The sequence below is a fragment of the Topomyia yanbarensis genome, chromosome 3 (genome assembly GCF_030247195.1).
Source record: "Topomyia yanbarensis strain Yona2022 chromosome 3, ASM3024719v1, whole genome shotgun sequence".
Classification (NCBI taxonomy): Eukaryota; Metazoa; Arthropoda; class Insecta; order Diptera; family Culicidae; genus Topomyia; species Topomyia yanbarensis.
In genome coordinates, this window is record NC_080672.1 from 40,206,962 (window position 1) to 40,225,269 (window position 18,308).

Below are 18,308 nucleotides of genomic sequence, written 5' to 3' on the forward strand. Positions count from 1 at the left end.
GCTAAAAATGAATTCATTAGCTTCTGAGTCGGTACGGATCACAAATGAGCGACCTAGGAGATAATATGAAAACCGCTCCACCGCCCAGACAACTGCCAAAGCTTCTCTCTGAGTTTGTGGGTAGCGCTGTTCGGTGATTGTTAATGCTTTAGACGCACAAGCAATTATTCGTGGGACAGCCTTCATATTGTATTGTACTACCACAGCACCTAATCCAGTTGGGGATGCATCTACGAATAACTCAACTATATCTGTCGTACTGTAGTAACCCAATTTACTTATTGCCTTCAATGCATCGTTTCGTAAGAAGTTGAATTCATTTTCTTCGTGGCTAGTCCAGTAGAATTTTTCCGAATTTACCAACGCTCGGAGATGTTTTGTTTTATCCGCCCGATTCATAATAAATTTGTCGGTAAAGGTTACTAGGCCCAAAAAACTTTTCACCTCTGAGCAGCTGCTTGGTCTTCTGAAATTCTTTATCGCGCTTATCTTGTCGTTTTCCACCATCCAACCGTCCGCCGTTAAAACAAAACCAACGAATTTGACCGATTGACTACCGTAAATGCATTTAGATTCGTTGAGTTTGACATTGTGATCACGAAGACGAGATAGAACTACCGCAAGGTTTGCGTCGTGTTCTTCTTTGGATTTTCCGTGGACTAGAATGTCGTCCAAATAGTTCGACACTCCTTTACAACCACCCAAGATATTCCTTTCCAATGTTTCCTGGAATATATCCGGAGCGTTGCATAGTCCAAACGGAAGCCTTACACACCTGAACACTCCAAACTCTGTATAGAAGTTTGTCAAATGTCTCGATTCAACGTCCAGCTCAATGTGATAGAACGCGTTGGTCAAATCTATTGTCGAAAACCAGCAGGCACCGTCTAAATCAGCAAGAATCTTTTCTAAGGATGGCATAATGAAAGGGGTCCTATATATGTACTGGTTTGGTCCTCTCAAATCAATCACCAATCTGAAATCGTCTTTACCCTTTGGAATAACGAGCATTGACGAGCAGAATGAAACATCCATTTCCTCGGATACTGGCTCTATAATTTCTGCCGATATTAACTGGTTGAGGCGTTTTTGAACCAAGGGTTTTATGGCAAGAGGGATGTTTGTGAAAATGTTTCTACATGGAGCAATATCCTTGTTGTAGCTTATCTTCACCGGGGGGACATTAAATTTGGGAAAGGGTACATTTTCGTTGACTGTGGCGATTTCGGCAGTTTGTAACCCCGAATCTCCTGTGACATAGCTCTTCGATACCGGTACTTTCAATCCCAGCATCAATACGCTGTATCTGGTAGCTGTCGGTCTGCTTAGTAATGATCTTGACTCGTTTACTACGTAAAACTTTTCCAGTAACACAGGCCTATCTACAGCAATGAACAGATATGCTTCAAATGTTGCTATTACCGGGATTTCTCCGGTCGAGGCATAGGCCTTGAGAGATCTGTCTGCTTGGTCTTGAATATTGAAAACGGCTTCACTATAATATGAATCGCTCATCAGTACACGGAATAACTCATCGGTAAAGGTGTTGACCTGAGCACCCGAATCAATCATAAATTCGCACGCCAATCCAGCGACTGTTGCCGCAATAATTTCTTCATTTAATTTCTCCGTCGATAACATCATATTGATTTCAACCTGTGACAAATAAGAATATCGGCTCATTTAAGGAAAAACCTATTGGCGAATACAGATCCCATGGCTTTGTTATTTTTTGAGTAGGTACTAACTTATGTTATATTAAACTCCAACTAGGAACCAAGTATGCATATACAAGTAGGTGCTTTTCGTATAATTAAGGTAATTTTCCAAAATTCGTTCAATATCATTTCATTTATTTGCAAAGTAATTGAGTCTCAAATTCAATATGTAACAAAGCAATCATAGAAATCATGTTATCAACTAGGTATAAAATTAATTTTCTGAAATGTCACTTACTTTCTCAGTGGGCTTTGTATTCACTTCCAGTTTTTCAACAGCAGCGATATTTTTGGTTTTCTTTTCCGGGGTATCTACCTGACGATCCTGAACCGGTGCTGGTTGAGGTGCAAAGCGACAAACTCTTTGAAAATGGCCTACCTGGCCACAGTTTCGGCAGGGTCTGTCGATAGCCGGACAATCCGAGGAAGAGTGGTAAAAGTTACCACATCTAAAACATTTTTCTCCGCGCGGTCGGTTGTAGCTCATCCCGCGGCGCCCCGTTGCACCACGGTAAGTGTTTCGCCATCCCGAAAATTCGGTATACCGTGTGCCTTTAGATGGCTGAAGACCAGATGAAGTTTGTTGGGCTATTTGGCTATGCTGATATGGGTGGAAACGATGACGAACAGCCTGATTCCGTGGATAATCTGCTCTCACCGGAGCAATAACCGCTTGCTCTGAACGAATGTTCTTCTGTCTATAGTATTCCTCATTGATCTGAATAGTTTCAATCTCTCGTATCTTATCGACCAAATCCGTAACTGTACCGCTTCTGTTCAGCATTCTCAACGCTGCTGTGCGCACTTCACGGCTGCGTGCTTGTCCGGCTATGGTACCGACGATTTCCTCGAACATTTTATTATCGCCAAATTCGCACATTCTAGCCGTTGCAGCTACTCTATTGACAAATTGCAGATCAGATTCATCTATTTTCTGTGTCATTAAGGCAAGTTTTCGTCTCTGCAACATAATGTCAGATCCCGATCCGAAGTATGACTTCAAGCGATGTAGCGCGTTGGAAAACGGGTTGACATCTGCATCAGGTGCTCCTTCACTGGACCTTGTGTTCTTATAAATTCCAAGTAAACGGGCCCCAGCTTTGATTTTAAAAAGAATAAACTGTGGGCTCGTCCTTAACACCCGCCAATGCCATCGAATCGATCAGAAGATCTTTCCACATTTCAAAAGAGTGCCGACTTATCTCGTCGTCGTCTGCTAGTGGCAAGCATTCCGGTACATTCAATGAAGACACCGATAGCTGATTCACGGATGACATGAATCGAGTTTCTTCAATATTGCTTGTTGGTTCGGTGCGTCGTGTACTAGAAGGGAGGGGTGATACCTCAAAATTGATGCTGTCGTTCAGTGCACTATTAGTGACATTCAAAGCATCTACACTAGCCTTTAAAGCTTCTTTTTCGGAACGTTCTTTTTCTAGCGCTTCCTCTAGGAAAGCAGCACGAGTAACTGCATCGTGTAGTTCTTTTGTCAAAGTCATTACTGTCTTGGACTTTTGAGCCTTTGCCGATTTGGCCTTCTTTTTCTTTGGCGATTTGCCGCTGTGAACGAGAAATTAAATACAACCATTGTATTTTGTTTTGATTATAATAGTTCTCATTTTGCAAATAGCTATAAAGATTGATAATATGTATTTTATTTCCACTGTTAAACCGCCTTTTCGTCGGCAAGCATTTATTTTTTTTTTTTTTTTGAATGCTTAACCGCCCTTCCGTCGGCAAGCATATTTTTCAAAGCTAAACCCCCCTTCCGTCGGCAAGCATTTATTTTTTTTTTTTTGAAAGCCAACCGCCCTTCCGTCGGCAAGCATTTGATTTTTTTTTTGAAAGCTGCACCGCCCTTCCGTCGGCAAGCATATTTACCAAAGCTAAACCGCCCTTCCGTCGGCAAGCATTTATTTATTTTTCGGAAGCTAAACCGCCCTTCCGTCGGCAAGCATGTTTTTTTTTTTTTTTTTGAATGCTATACCGCCCTTCCGTCGGCAAGCATATTTACCAAAGCTAAACCGCCCTTCCGTCGGCAAGCATTTATTTATTTTTTCGGAAGCTAAACCGCCCTTCCGTCGGCAAGCATGTTATTTTCATTTTTTCTTTTTTTTAAAGCTATACCGCCCTTCCGTCGGCAAGCATATTTATTATAGCTAAACCGCCCTTCCGTCGGCTAGCGATTTTTTTATTTTATTTTTTTTTTCAATTCTCGACCGAAAGTCTGTAAGCTTTTATTTCACTTTTAATTATTCTGAGCCTCTCGCCCTTCCGTCGGGGAGATTTGATACCACTTCATACTCCTTTTGAATTACAAATGGCCGCCAATAATCGTTTGTTTGCAACGATTATTATTTTGACGATTTTCGAAGTTAAACACTAACTTTTCTTCTATTATTTTGCAGTGTTCTAAACCGCAGATATTATTTCTTGATAATAAAAGGGGTTTCTTACCTCATGGGAGCGTTGTCTGCGCCATTGTCGTGAATTTTTCTAGTTCGCTGCGAGCTCTCCATTTTTATCACGTCCTATCGCGGTAAATGTGGTCGAGTGAATGCTGAACAACGCTCGATTTTATTCGCTCGTCTAGCTGTACACATTATTCACTCTCACATGCACACATTCTCTCGTATATCGTTCCCCTCCGAACTTCGGGTCCTTTCAATAGGTCTCGCTCATCATAATATCGCTCTCGCTCCAGCTCGTTTTTGATTAAGTCGTGTGCGTTATACTAGCACGATTTCAATAGACACGAATACTCAGTGTCTACTCATACTAATATTCCACCAGATCCGGTTTATGCATGCTTCACACAAACTAACGTAATTCCCAAATACTAGTCCACGATTGATTTATCGATGCTCACGTTTATTTTGCCGTGTTTGGAGACCAGATGATTAATCTAGACGCTATTGGGCGCGCGATTGGGCGTATAATTCACGGCAAAGCATTTTGTGGGCCAATTTCGCGTTGAATGTAGAGCAAACAATAATTGACAACGTGTCAAATAAGATCAAAGTAAACATACGAAACCCAATTCTAGTCGACAGCGCAATAAACGTTGGCGTTGTGAAATGTGCATGAATCAAACCAGAACGATTTTAGTTTTATTATTATTTTATATATAATTTTGCAATGATTGCCTGTCGTGCACGTTTGTTCATTTTGCATCACAGGTAGATATTAGATAGTGTTTTTACAGCACTCTTTTATTGACTCTGACAAGTCCGTTCTTGTTTAGTCGGGTCTCTTGCTTTGGGCAATGAATATACGGAATATACAGATGCAATTTCTTTTACACGTCTAGAAAGGTGGGAACACTTGTTCTTTTGAGTGTGTTGGTGTCTTGTTTGCGAAATGAATAATGACGATCGGGTCCGTTGAATCTCATACATATTAACAAAACCAACCCATCGAAACGAAAGCGCATAATTAAAATAACTACGGCCTACGTATGCTTGATTTCTCTTTCACATCCTCCTATTCGAGATAAAAGTTAAACGTACACACTTAGACAAATGTGAACACCTTTCATATCAAGTACCCCGCAAGATTAAGCGTTGGAAGCAAACGCTTCACTGTTTGGATTTGACCCGATCTTGTTTATTGGTATAATTGAATGGACGTACTACTACAAGTATAGTCTATTTCATGTCAGAGTTTTGTTGTTTTTTTTTTCTTTTAACGTCAGCGTAATTAAATTATCTCCCTGGTAAGTATCATTTCAAATAAAATTTATTAACCTTTTTATCGTTCTAGGATTATCTCCTACAGTTAAGAACCAATATAATGACACAAATGCGTTAAAAACAGTAAAATTCTCGTGTTTGAGCACAATGAAAACTCGAATCGAGTGCCCCTATTGTTGCGCTACCATTTGACTCAATGCGTTGAACAAAGATGGCAGACACTGCTCTAACCAACGGCTTCAAATGGGTAAGGTGATAATAGAAACATGGTGCAAATAGGCTCATCACCCTACTAAATAATTTTGACAGATATTTGGTAGATGCCAAATCGAAAACTTTATGAAATTCATTTTTTCAAAAATGTATGCGAAATTTTAAATATTACAAAATTTCATCGATGAGAATGCGCTTAAAAGGACAAATTTTCGCATGTCAATTAATGGACATTCTCGAATCTGATACGGTGCGATTATACATAACCATGTACTACTAGCAGAGGCAAAAATAGTATATACAATGTTTGTCTAAGATACCCGCCAATATATTGCCACCAACGTTTTGGGCTTCACGTGGTAACTATATTGCCACCAAGATTAATTATTATTATTTTCAAAATTTTGGTCAATGTTGTGACTTAATTGGTAGTCAGTATCTTCGACCAAGGATTTTCATCGATCTTACAAGCTATGGAGGTGATGGGAATTACTTTGAGGACTGAAGCTGAAAGATGTGCTACTCGACTCGACAGTGAACGTATAACTCGCTCTGAACGCAAAGTGGGTGTCGCGGTAAAACAAGCCCGAATTCAACAGAGAGAGCCAAATGTGCAAAGTCAAGCACATTTTCGTGATGAGTAAGGTGAGCTCTGCGGACCCGATATAGTAGATTATCTAGTAAGTTACTGCTATCGAGTTATACACCGTACTTTATCTTTAAACGCATTTTCCCGAAAGTAGTGTTTTTAAGCGGTTTAGTAATACTTTTCATAGAAGTACCGGTCCAATTTCAATCATTTTTTCTCCAATTGTCCCGTCCCAGGTTTGGGGTATACTCAAAATTAGGTAAATTTAATTTAAATTTTAGTATATTGAATTCAAGGTTGAGTCTAAAAAACCCGTCAATGAGTTGTGATTTTTGCCGTGGTTAAATGGAAATTACCTCCAACACGGTTTACCTAATTTCACCTTCCTCGACGATACCGCGAGATTGAGCCAAAAGAACTCTATTTTAAATAGTTTTTCGTTTGCGTGCAGCTATTGCTACTGGCGTTTAGTGGCAGCTTCAGGTAACAAACGGTATTCATGGGGCTGGCGATAACGGAACGATGGTGCCAAGTCGCCCAAATGTTGCATTCGAGGTAGCCTCCTATTTGCCAGCTAACTGAAGGACAACCGCCCGAGCGCATCCAAGTTGGCAAATAGCCCGCTGTTGCCCTTTTCACTGGGATAAATTATGTTGTTTCACATCAGACCAGACGAGGGTCGGACGATTTGTTCAAAATTTCTATTGTCGTTAAAAAAAAGTGTATGTCATTATCCAATGAATAACAGAAATATCGACATAGATCTTTCATCAGAGCTTAAATTGCAAATGTAAACAAACTGCGTTTTCGCTATTATGGCATTATGCGACTAAAATACTATAAGATTTAGGTGAAAATTATTAAAAATTGTTTATAGGTCTATTTATAATTAAAGAAAACAAAACGGCGAAACATACATTTTCTTCGAGAATTCGACTTAGGACCTTCTTCTCACATGGAATATAAAGGCTAAACTAGCATTTTTGACAAACCAGAAGCGAATGGTTATTATTCACAAAATTATTCTGTAAACGGCTGTTCTATTATGTAAATGATACTTAATATCCACTGTAATCTTGTCTACTTGGTGGTTCTTGCACATAAATATTCAAATATTTCGATATTTTCATGAAATTTGAAGAAAAGATGCACGCGCCCTTTCATTTGCATTGCGTTTCTACACGGTTAAATAAAACAACCTGCAGATTAAATTCTTTTAACTTACTTTTGAGTTGTGCGTCGCTTTCGCACTTATTAGTGTTGTCAAAAACAAAAAGAGAGATTCGACTCAGTCGAGGTCTTCCGTGGAGGAAGGTACTTTTGAGTTGTTTGGGTTGAACTCAAAATTAGGTAAATTTGAGTATAAAAAACCTATCAATGAGTTGTAATTTTTGCCGTGGTTAAATGGAAACTACCTTCAACACGGTTTACCTAATTTTAAGTTCCACCACGATACCACGAGATTGAGTCAAAGGAACTCAATTTTAGGTAGTTTTTCGTTTCCGTGTATGCGCCCATTTGCTGAGCCCTATTAAAAATATCCTGTCAAGCTCGCCTATTTACCCAGCCCTACCCAGCAAGACAGAGTCAGTTTAGTCCATTTACCGCGAAATGTTCACGGTTTAGCCCTCTCGCAAATGGCGATTGCTGAAGGGCGAAAACACTACTGGAATGCAAATTGGGCGTAATCATTCTTTTAGTTTCTACCCACTAAAACACATATCAATCAAAATCTTTATTATATTGTTATACGGTTTAACCAAAGATGCTTTAGGAAAAACATGGTCATAAAGTAATTTATACCTACAATAAAAGCTACATTTAGAAAGGCATCGTCGAATATTGAATCTGATTTTTCTGCATGAGTACATTGCGACTTAGGCGCTATTGAAAGATCTGTGTTGATATTTGAAATTATTGCATTTTCAGGAGTTAATCTGCTAAAAAAAGTACTGCTACCGCACTTATTGACTTTTTTTTTTATAAGAAATATATCAAAAAATATGGTTTTCAAAGTCCAAAAACATGAATTTCATCAAATATTTTGAAAAATCTTTATAAATTTGTATAATACAGCAGATCTGCAACTGCTTCTAAAAGCAGTATAATACACATGAATATTTAGACATGGCAGCACTGTTTCACATTGTTCCAAAAGAGAGCTTCGGATGAAAAGCTCCTGGTTGAAATATTTCCATATACAAACTTCAGCCACAGGGAGAACAATCTCAAAACAAAAGGCGCTTACGGAAATGTCGCTCAGATTTACGGTTAATCGTATCAACGAACGAGTAAACAAAATAACTGTTAAAAAGTGCAATTTTCCGGTTTTGCTATGGATTTCGATGAATAGAATCTTTCTTCGCCGTAGTTAAATGTAATATCCGCAAATCGGATGCCTCCCAATAAATCACTAAACTGTGCTGGAAACCGGAAAAATATTAGAATGAGTGGTCTTTTCAAAATACCCAATGCCCCCAGCGCTTCGCGTGGGCGCCCTACCGTAATCCGTAAAACGCCACAGGTTGCTGTGCCGGCGCAGCTGAACTCTGCGCAATCAACTTTCAGGGGAAATACGGTGAAACCTTCCAGTGTATGTAACGGAAATTCGGTGGACAAATTGATGGACATAGATGAGTCATTGTTGAACGCTGTTGATCTTGCCGCTATCGAACAAATTGCGAGCACGCCGTCCGGATCGATGACGGGTAAAACTATCCCGAAGCAGATACCGGACAGAATGGGGAATGTGGTTTTGAAAGGTATTACGTTACGTTATTGAAATAGATGATTTTTCAACAAATTTTATTTCAGAAAGTCGTTTGCATCCTCGATCACCGGAGGTGTCATCCCCGAGGAGGAAAAAGTCACGCCTCAAAACTAGTTTTATCACACTGGATATGGGATCTGCTTCCAAGCGAAGCCAAAGAACATCCGCTCTAGAGCGGGATATTTCCCGTCTGGACCGATTTCTACCTACCCAACAAAAACCGAATAAAACCAAATCGGAAACGTTTCCTCCAAGGCAGGAACTAACTCCGTTCATTACGTCGACTCAACTGAACTCTGGCGGAAAGGCGGTACGAGATCCGGAACCGGTCGTTCCTAAGGTGACAACCGACGATCTTTTCGGCTGCGAATCGCTTATTTTTGATTCCGAGGTAAATCGAATTTTAAACGACGATGGTCCGGAAATAGCCGCGGTTGCTGCTGCTGCTGAAGAAGAAGAGGAGGAGGAATTGTTTCCTTGTTACCAGAAAGTAGATGAGGTAGACGTCAATTGTAGTCAACTGTTTCTGGAAGAGGTGGACCGATACGGAAAGAAAGCCATTACCAGAATCGGGACCCCGTTGAATTCCAGCGAAACTTACTCGATCGTAAAGAATAAAAAGCTCTGTTCGCAATATATTCGATTGGAACGATCCATGCTGGAGGAGAACCGAGCGAATCTGGTGGATGATCAGGTTAATAGTCAATTGGCGAGCGAATACGATTCCACGCAGAAGCAGAGAGAAATCGAGAACGTTTTTCAGGAGTTTGAGCGGACGATGGCCGATATGAGGAATATCGTTCAGCAACCTGACGAAGTCGTCGAAGAAGCTCAAGCGTTAGCCAGAATTGATTGGGAAGAGAATGTGACTATTGCGGGGGATAGGAGTCCTGCGAGGACGATGGACAGGTCTCGTTTGAATAGTATCTTCAATAAGAGACCATCGCTGGGGGCCAATAATATGGGTGATTCTCCGAAGGTTGTGGCGAGGAAGTCGGCTCCGCTGGTTTCATCCCATTTTCAGGATAAGGGTCCATTTTTCGGGCTGCCGAGCACCGTTAGAAACCTACTAAGGGAGTATCGAGGAATTAAGGAGATGTACGGTGAGTAGATTGTTGGAGAATCTTGTTTGGTTGACATTCCAAGTTATGCATATTTTTCAACAGACTGGCAGAAGGAATGTCTCGGTCTGACGGCGATTGTCGAACGAAACAACCTGATCTATGCCCTACCGACAAGCGGCGGTAAAACACTGGTGGCCGAGATAATCATGTTCCGGGAGGTTATGCTGCGACGGAAAAATGCCATGTTCATAGTTCCATATGTTTCGTTAGCTCAGGAGAAACTAGCAGCTCTTTCACCGTTTGCCGTTGCGATGGAATTCCTGGTGGAAGAGTACAGCGGGGGTAAGGGTGTTATTCCTCCGAGGAAACGTAAAAAGAAGCAATCGATTTTTGTTTGTACGATCGAGAAAGCTCTGGTTCTGCTGGACAGTTTGATCGAGGCGGATCGGGCAAACGAGATTGGGCTGGTGGTGATCGACGAGCTGCACATGATCGGGGAGGATCGACGGGGTGTTCATTTGGAAATTTTACTGACTAAGATTAGGATGATTGAAGCTGGCATTCAGGTCGTTGGGATGAGTGCCACCATTGGGAATTTGGACGAAATTGCCAGATTCATGTCGGCTGACATCTACTGTCGGGACTTTCGACCGGTGGAACTAAAAGAATACGTCAAATGTGGATGCGATCTGTTGGAAATTAATAGTAAAGCTCGTACTTTGGAGGATGCCTTCGGTTTGAAGCAGTCGGTGGATTATGGCTACACGGAAGAGCAGAAGCGGGTGGATCCGGATCATGTGATAGCGTTGGTGCTGGAAGTGATACCGAGCGATTCGTGTCTGATTTTTTGTCCTACGAAACGGCAGTGTGAGCAGCTTTGCAACCTGCTGACGGAGCATTTACCGCGGGAATTGCTGGTCTATAAAGCGACGGAGAAGGAAGAGTTGGTGAGTAGTTTGAAGGAGTTTTAGAATCATTCACTTTTATTCCTCATTCTAGATAAACATGTTAAGAAAGGATGGTTCCACGGCCCAACTACTACCGGCAGCGTTTCGATTGGGGATTGCCTATCACCATTCCGGGTTGACCCTGGACGAGCGAAAGCACATCGAGGACGCCTACCGAGTGGGAATCATTTCGCTGATCATCTGCACATCGACGCTGGCAGCTGGAGTCAATCTTCCCGCTAAGCGGGTCATCATCCGTTCGCCATTCATTGCCACCAACTTTATGACACTGAGCCGTTACAAGCAGATGGTCGGTCGAGCCGGTCGTGCGGGGTTCGGTGAACAGGGCGACAGTATACTGATCTGCGCACAGAAGGACATTTCCGCCGTTTGCAATCTGCTCTGCTCGCCGATGGATGAGGCTAACTCTTCGCTGCACGCCGATGAATATGCCCATCTGAAACATCTGATTCTTAGTGCCGTTGGATTGGGAATGTGCATCACACGCAACGATATTCAGCAGTTGGTGGCTAAAACTCTGTTGGCCATTCAATCTGAACGGTTGGGAATAGATCTTCGCAAAGTGACGGATCGAGCAATAGGGACGCTGTACAAGGAGAACGCAATCAAAGCTAAAAGCGATGGTTGTCTGCGTAATCCAGCGAATATGACCATCCGGATCGATGGAGCGGATGGGAGTCAAAGTGAGCTAGGCTTGACAAGATCGACTGCGATTGGGGATATTAACGTGGTGCGTGGAGCTGAAGGATCGTCACAGGAAGGAAAACTAGTCAAAACGCTGCATAAAAATTCCCGGCTGGAGGTTAATCGACTGGGCAAGGCTGCCATACGGGCTGGATTCCATATGGACAAAGCGATTCGTTTCTACGACGAATTGAGGCGGGTTGGAGAACGACTGAATGTGATGGACGAACTCCATCTGCTGTATGTGATAGTGATGGAAGATGGCGGAGAGATTCGGCCCAGCAATTCGGATTACGTAGCATTTGTAAGTCGCACTGATTAAATGGCAGCAGTGGTTTGAAAAGTAATCTTCTATTCAAGTTTAATCAACTTTCACCAGACGACACCGCATTGGCGAAACGATTTCACATAGGAGACTTTACGATATCAAAAATACTCAGTAGAAGAGCAGTGCCGGTAAGCTTACAATTGAAGACGATTCAAAATCATTTTCTTAAAGAATCCACTTTTTCCGCACAGCCCGACATCCTACCCTTGATCCGACGCTTCTATCGTGTTCTGATCGTGTACGAACTGTGGAACCTAAAATCCCCCCAGCAGGTCGCCCTCAAATACAAGGTGGACGCCGGTTCCGTACAAACACTGATGAACGGAGCCGCTTCGACGGCATCCAGCTTGCAGCGAATGTGCGAGGAAATTCAGGAACTGTGGGCTTTTCGGCTGTTACTGACGAGTATGGTTCAGCGGTTATCTCACTGCTGTACCGCCGAGTTGGTCCCGCTGATGGAGCTGCCCGCTGTTAAAATTGTAATTTTCTCGTTTCTCTCCCAAAAAAAGTTCTTTTAAACTTTTAATATATTTGCAGGGTCGTGCACGACAACTGTACCGAGCAGGATTCACTTCCTTGACTTCGATTGCCAAGGCGAGATCACGGGATTTGGTTGAATCAGTCGAGCATATGAGCTATCGGACGGCGAATCAGCTGATTTTGAGTGCAAAGGTGAGATATCTGTGATTGATGTTAACACGTTACCATTTTCAATTCTTTTGAATTAACAGATGATTTTTTTCCTTAAAATTATTCAAATGTTTTGAATTAACAGATGATTTTTTTTTCTCAAAATTATTCAAATCTGTTCCCCTGTATCATGCTGAAATGACAATCAAAATTCAAATGCAACACGTCTCCATGTGCAACAAGTAAAACATGTTGCGCAGCACAAAACCATCGCACTTATACACTCACTCATAGATGTCGCTAATTGACTTGTTTTATCTTTCCACAGGCAAAACTGATGGAAGAAGTCGAAGCTCTCAAGGATCAAGTCGAAGACTATCTGGCATTACTACACGATCGGTAATGAACTCACAATCGATGAAGCAAATAATCTTTTTTGTTCAACTCTACTGGGTATTTTATTCCAAAAGTTTATTTGCCGATGTTAGAGTAGAGCTGCAATATTGTAACGTAAAATAGTCATTAGTCGCCTCTTTGCAAAATTATAAAGTGTTCTAACGATTACTAGGGTTATTTTGCCCTTGAGAACAATTTTGGTTTTTTTCTTGTTTCTCTATTGCGTAATTACTGTTGCAATGAAATACAGATTTATCGTTTTGTTTTTTTTATACAAAAAATTGTTCCTCCACAAAAAATTTTACTATCAATGTCCCCTCTGCGTCCGTGGAATTTCTAACGGCTAATAATAAATAACACAACTAGTAAACAATCAACACACATTGTAACCATTCCAATCCCGTTTTGATAGCAACAAAAAACAATTCTACCGATAAGGGCACCCCACAGTTAATTAACCGGGTCAATGTGTTGTGCGTTACAACAGCAAACGCCACTATTTTTCGTCTCCCGTCTCGTTCGTTTGGAAGATGCCAGCTACAGCATCAATTGATAAGAATATCGCGGCTCATCGGCTGATGATGGCGTGTAGTTAATAGTGCGAACGGTACAACCTCACTTAACCCACGTCTCGTAGCGATCGGGGTAGCCGCTGGCTGTGAACAGCGTAGGTATAGGTTCGTTGATTATTTTTTTGCATTCTATTTTTTTTTTTTTGTTCGCAAAGTTACTCACTCGCATCATCATCGCGTCGCCTATTAGAGGCAGTTTGTAGTTCTCTCATCGTTTCAACCTCGCGAAACATATGCCTGTGTATTATTATAGGTGCAGGCAGATTCGTAAATGGGAGAGAACGGTACCGGCTCCAGATGCTGTTGAGGCGTCGTCCCCGATGCGGATTACTGAGGCCGCAGATGAATGGGCATGTATGTATGTTTGTGTGAACCTATCGGTAAGCGGCGAGCTAGGGTTGGTCGGTTCAATGAGCATGTCGATGAACCTGTCGGCGGAACGTAATTTAATTTAGTTCTAAACTAGATTACCGAAGCGCTGGGTGTAGGATAACGGTGATAATAGATGAGCCTTTTAACTGAAGTACTTAGACCAATGATTGGTCGGAAGGAATATGTTGGGTGCAATAAACCGGCGTAAAGACGACAATTTGATGTAATCTTTTGTAGTTGAAACCGTCATTATTTATTAATTATTAACACGTGTCAATTAAAAAAACGTTTTAGGTTAGGTAGGACTATGCCGTATTTATACTAAGTGGACAAAAGGTTAAGTGAAACCTATTATTTCTTTACTAAAGAAAAATTGTTTTAACAATATTTACGCGTTAAGGGCACATAATTTAATTAGTTATGGAATCTGGCTTTAAACATTTTTCTTCTTAGTGGAGCAAAATGGTTTTTACCTAAATTTTTCTCAACTAAGGAGAAATATGGTATAGTGCATATTACATTGATTTGCTAAGCTAAGCTTCAACTTCATTAATTCTCATCAGCTTAATCCAAACGCCTTTTGTTGCAGGACATCACGCAAGACTAGGGGTTTGCTCAGAAACACAAATAGTGTTTTCGTTTTTATTAAGCTAGCGTTAATCCGGCGCTAACTTAATCCTGTCACTAAGTTAATGTCGGATTCTGATGAGACGAAGTCTAAAAGCAATTTCCATAACTAATTTAGGTTATATAGGGTTTCACCAACAAATTTTTTCAGTCCGACATATGGTTTAACAAACTGGAAATTGATGATTTTTTTAGTTGACTTTAAAAAGAGTGTATTTGAACTTTTTACTGGTTCTTGGTTGACAATGTATAATAAAAAAACCTGTTTTAATCCACCTAGAGGTGCAATTGTGCCTTTCTCATTTCTCCAAACTATGATTTAATAGCTGGTTCGTACAATATAACATTATGGAAATGTCTTTCATTCTTATTACATTTGGTAAGTATATATAAGAGCACCTTTTTGCATTCATTGCGGTATCGGTTTGAATCGAAGTTTTCTATGTGATCGCCGTAACTCCGGAGCCGGAAGTCGGATGGAATTTAATATCAGTTTCCGGGGACGCAACACCTTTCATTTGAGACTAAGTTGATCAAATCGGTCTAGCCATTTTCGAGAAATCAATATAACCGTTATTCTGAATTTGGATGCTTCCGGATCCGTCGATGGTGGCCAGTGTGGCCAAAGAGACTTTGAATGACTGTTGGTGACCTAGATCTACAAATTCAACAGTTGTGTTAACATTTTGGAAAAAAATTCACCTTTTTACATTCATCGCAGAATTCGTTAGAATCGGGATTTGCTGCGTGATCGTACGTATCACCCTGTAATTCAGGAACCAGAACTCGGATCCACACAAAATTCAACAGCAGCTGATGGACCTTTCATTTAAAATCAAGTTTGTCAAAATCAGTTCAGAAAATTCCGAGAAACCGATGTGGACAAATCAACAAATTTTGTTTTGTAACCATGCTCTTCAACTTGTAATCCGGAACAAGATGTCGGTTGAAAATGAAATTCAATAGCAACCTATGGGAATATTATGTGAATCTTAGTTTGTAAAAATCGGTTCAGCCATCTCCGAGAAACCGATGCACAGTGGTCGGAAACGCCAAAAACGAGAATATAATTCACTAGAGGCCAAACCATCGAATATATTCACAAGATGTCTTTGGAGGAATTGTTCGTATGAATATTCCCCACAATTTGAAAACAATTGAAATTAGGCATGGCTTACTATGATCGAACTAAAAAAATTAACTTTTTATACTGACGAGATAGAAAGTTGGTGTCTTCGACAAAGTTTTAGGAGCGCTCATGGTGAAGAATTTTGTTGGAGAACTTGAGCTTGTAGAAGTAAAGGTTATCGATTTATAAGGATTTTTCTATGGCAACCCCCTTAAATCTAGTTTTCTTAATATAACTTTTTTCATTGTGACTTTTCGTGCAAACAATGTTCTAGACAAAGGTGTAGGTAACAAAACTACATAATATTGTTGAAGACTTATGTAAAAATACACTTTGTTTCAAAGTTATTGAAGATTTTTACATTTTTCACATCAACTTCAATTATGTATAAGAAAGAAAGGTGCAAACCAAAATTCACGAATAGGCACTTTTTCAACTCTCCAAACTATGCACAATAAAGCTAAGAAGGTTTGGTGCGTGGCACTCTAGAACCCTATGAATAGCGTTATCTTACTTTATCATGTTTTTTACTTTTTCCATACAAAAATCAGCAAAAAAAAATCAGCAAAAAAATCAAACACTTGAAACAAAAAAAAATATCACACTTAGTTAGCCTAATCAGCATTAGTTGAATGTTCTCTTCCTGCTAACTAATTTATTGAAGAACCCACGAACGAACCACTCCCCAGCTTAATTTGGTATGCCTTGTGATATAGTGGTGGTTGATGATGTGGTTGAGTGCGGGGGGGGGGGGGTACGATGGACGGATGGGGTGGTGATCTAAGGGGGGTGCAATGAGGGGCGATCTAAAAGGGGTTTAAATAAGAAGGGGGGTTAACAGCGAAAGGGAAGGGAGGGTGGACTACATCCGTATACCCCTAGTTACGCCTCTGTTAAACTCCAAAAACCTCATGTCAGTCGAAAAAAAATTAGCCAGGAATAGGTTGACGATTTTCAGAGTGATTGCATAACCTTTCTATATGAGAAAGGCAAAAATGTGCCAAAATCCAAAAAAGTCAATGCGCGCCCAAAAATTTTGTTTCGATGTTGCATCAAATCTCGACGTTTAAAGTCCTTTGGCATTAAAAATATAAATTTAGTTTTGCTTTTTTGTGTTTCGAATTCATCTCGTCAGTAACTAGCACCATCTGGGTGTTCGAAACACAAAAAAGCAAAACTCAATTTAAGTTAGGTCTTGTGCCCTTAACGCACAAAGCGGTTTAGTCCAATTTTCCATTTTGTGAATTTATTGCATTAAAAATATAAATTCGATTTTGAAATTTTCCTTTACTCGGTTCAGTTTATATGGGAATTTTCTGTGTGGTCGCACTCTTCAACCCGTAACTCCGGAACCAGAAGTCCAATCAACAAAAAATTCAATAGTAGCCGATGAGACTAAGTTTGTGCAAATCGGTCTAGCCATCTCTGAGAAAAATGTATGACATTTTTGACACATACGCACATACACACGCACACAGACACATACCCACATTCAAGAAGTGATAGAACGATCATACGATGGCTCCGTGATCGCCAAAATCAACGGCGTCTTCGTGTGTATCTGTTACGCTCCTCCAAGGTGGACAGTAGCGCAATTCAGCCTAATGCTGGAGCAGTTGATCGGTCGTAAGCCGGTAGTCATTGGTGGTGACTTTAGCGCCTGGGCTGTGGAGTGGGGCAGTAGAGTAAACAACATAAGAGGGTGTATCCTGCAGGAAGCTCTAGCGAAGTTAGTCGTCACATTCTGTAGTCCTTCACTGACGGCGAACATGAATGCGAGTATACACATAGTGACCACCAGGCGATTCGCTACCGTATCGGTCAACGGAACCCTGCTGCAGTACGGAGAAGGATGACCAATGAGCGAACGGGGAAGATGGAAGCCTTCAACAAAGACCTCTTCGTTGAGGTGCCTCGGTCGAACGGCGGGGCCGAGAACGTGGATGCGGCTTACCTAACAAGGACTGTGGCGGCTCGTGACGCCACAATGCCGCAAAAGCTGGAACCACACATCAAACGGTGTCCAGCTTACTGGTGGAACGAGACGGTTAGCACGCTACGCGCTGCTTGTCTCAGAGTCAGAAGGCTGGCTCAGAGAGCAGTATCGGAGGCAGTTAGAGAGGAGCGCAAATCACCGTTTCGGGAAGTTAGGGCCGCTTTAAAACGGGAGATCAGACTAAGCAACTCAGATTGCCACAAGTAGCTGTGCCGAGAAGTAGACGCGTATCGTGTCGTGATGGCGAAAATGAAGGGCTCGACGATTTCAGCCAAAATTTGCCCGACCAAACTAAAGATAATTGTCGAGGGTCTTTTCCCGAAGCACAATCCAACTGTATGGCCACTGACACCGTACAGCGAAGAAGAAGGAACAAACACGGACGATCGGCAGGTGACTGACGACGAGCTCGCAGAAGCATCGAAGCGCCTGAAATCAAAGAAAGCCCCCGGTCTGGATGGAATACTAAACGTGGTGCTGAAAGATGCGATCCTGACATATCCGGACATGTTCAGAATGGTGCTGCAGAAGTGCCTAAATGAAGGCAGCTTCCCCGAAAT

General features: G+C 41.3%; 1 protein-coding gene across 1 annotated transcript; it reads left to right on the forward strand.

Annotated features, from left to right (window-relative positions):
• Positions 1 to 8,445: 8,445 nt before the first annotated feature.
• LOC131691953 (helicase POLQ-like) lies at positions 8,446 to 13,534 on the forward strand. Its single transcript, XM_058978733.1, has 8 exons — positions 8,446 to 8,974; positions 9,027 to 10,085; positions 10,149 to 10,993; positions 11,046 to 12,002; positions 12,059 to 12,154; positions 12,218 to 12,505; positions 12,564 to 12,698; positions 12,985 to 13,534. Exons 1-8 carry the CDS (start codon positions 8,608 to 8,610, stop codon positions 13,057 to 13,059), a joined length of 3,822 nt encoding a protein of 1,273 aa, XP_058834716.1. The 5' UTR covers positions 8,446 to 8,607; the 3' UTR covers positions 13,060 to 13,534.
• Positions 13,535 to 18,308: the final 4,774 nt, after the last annotated feature.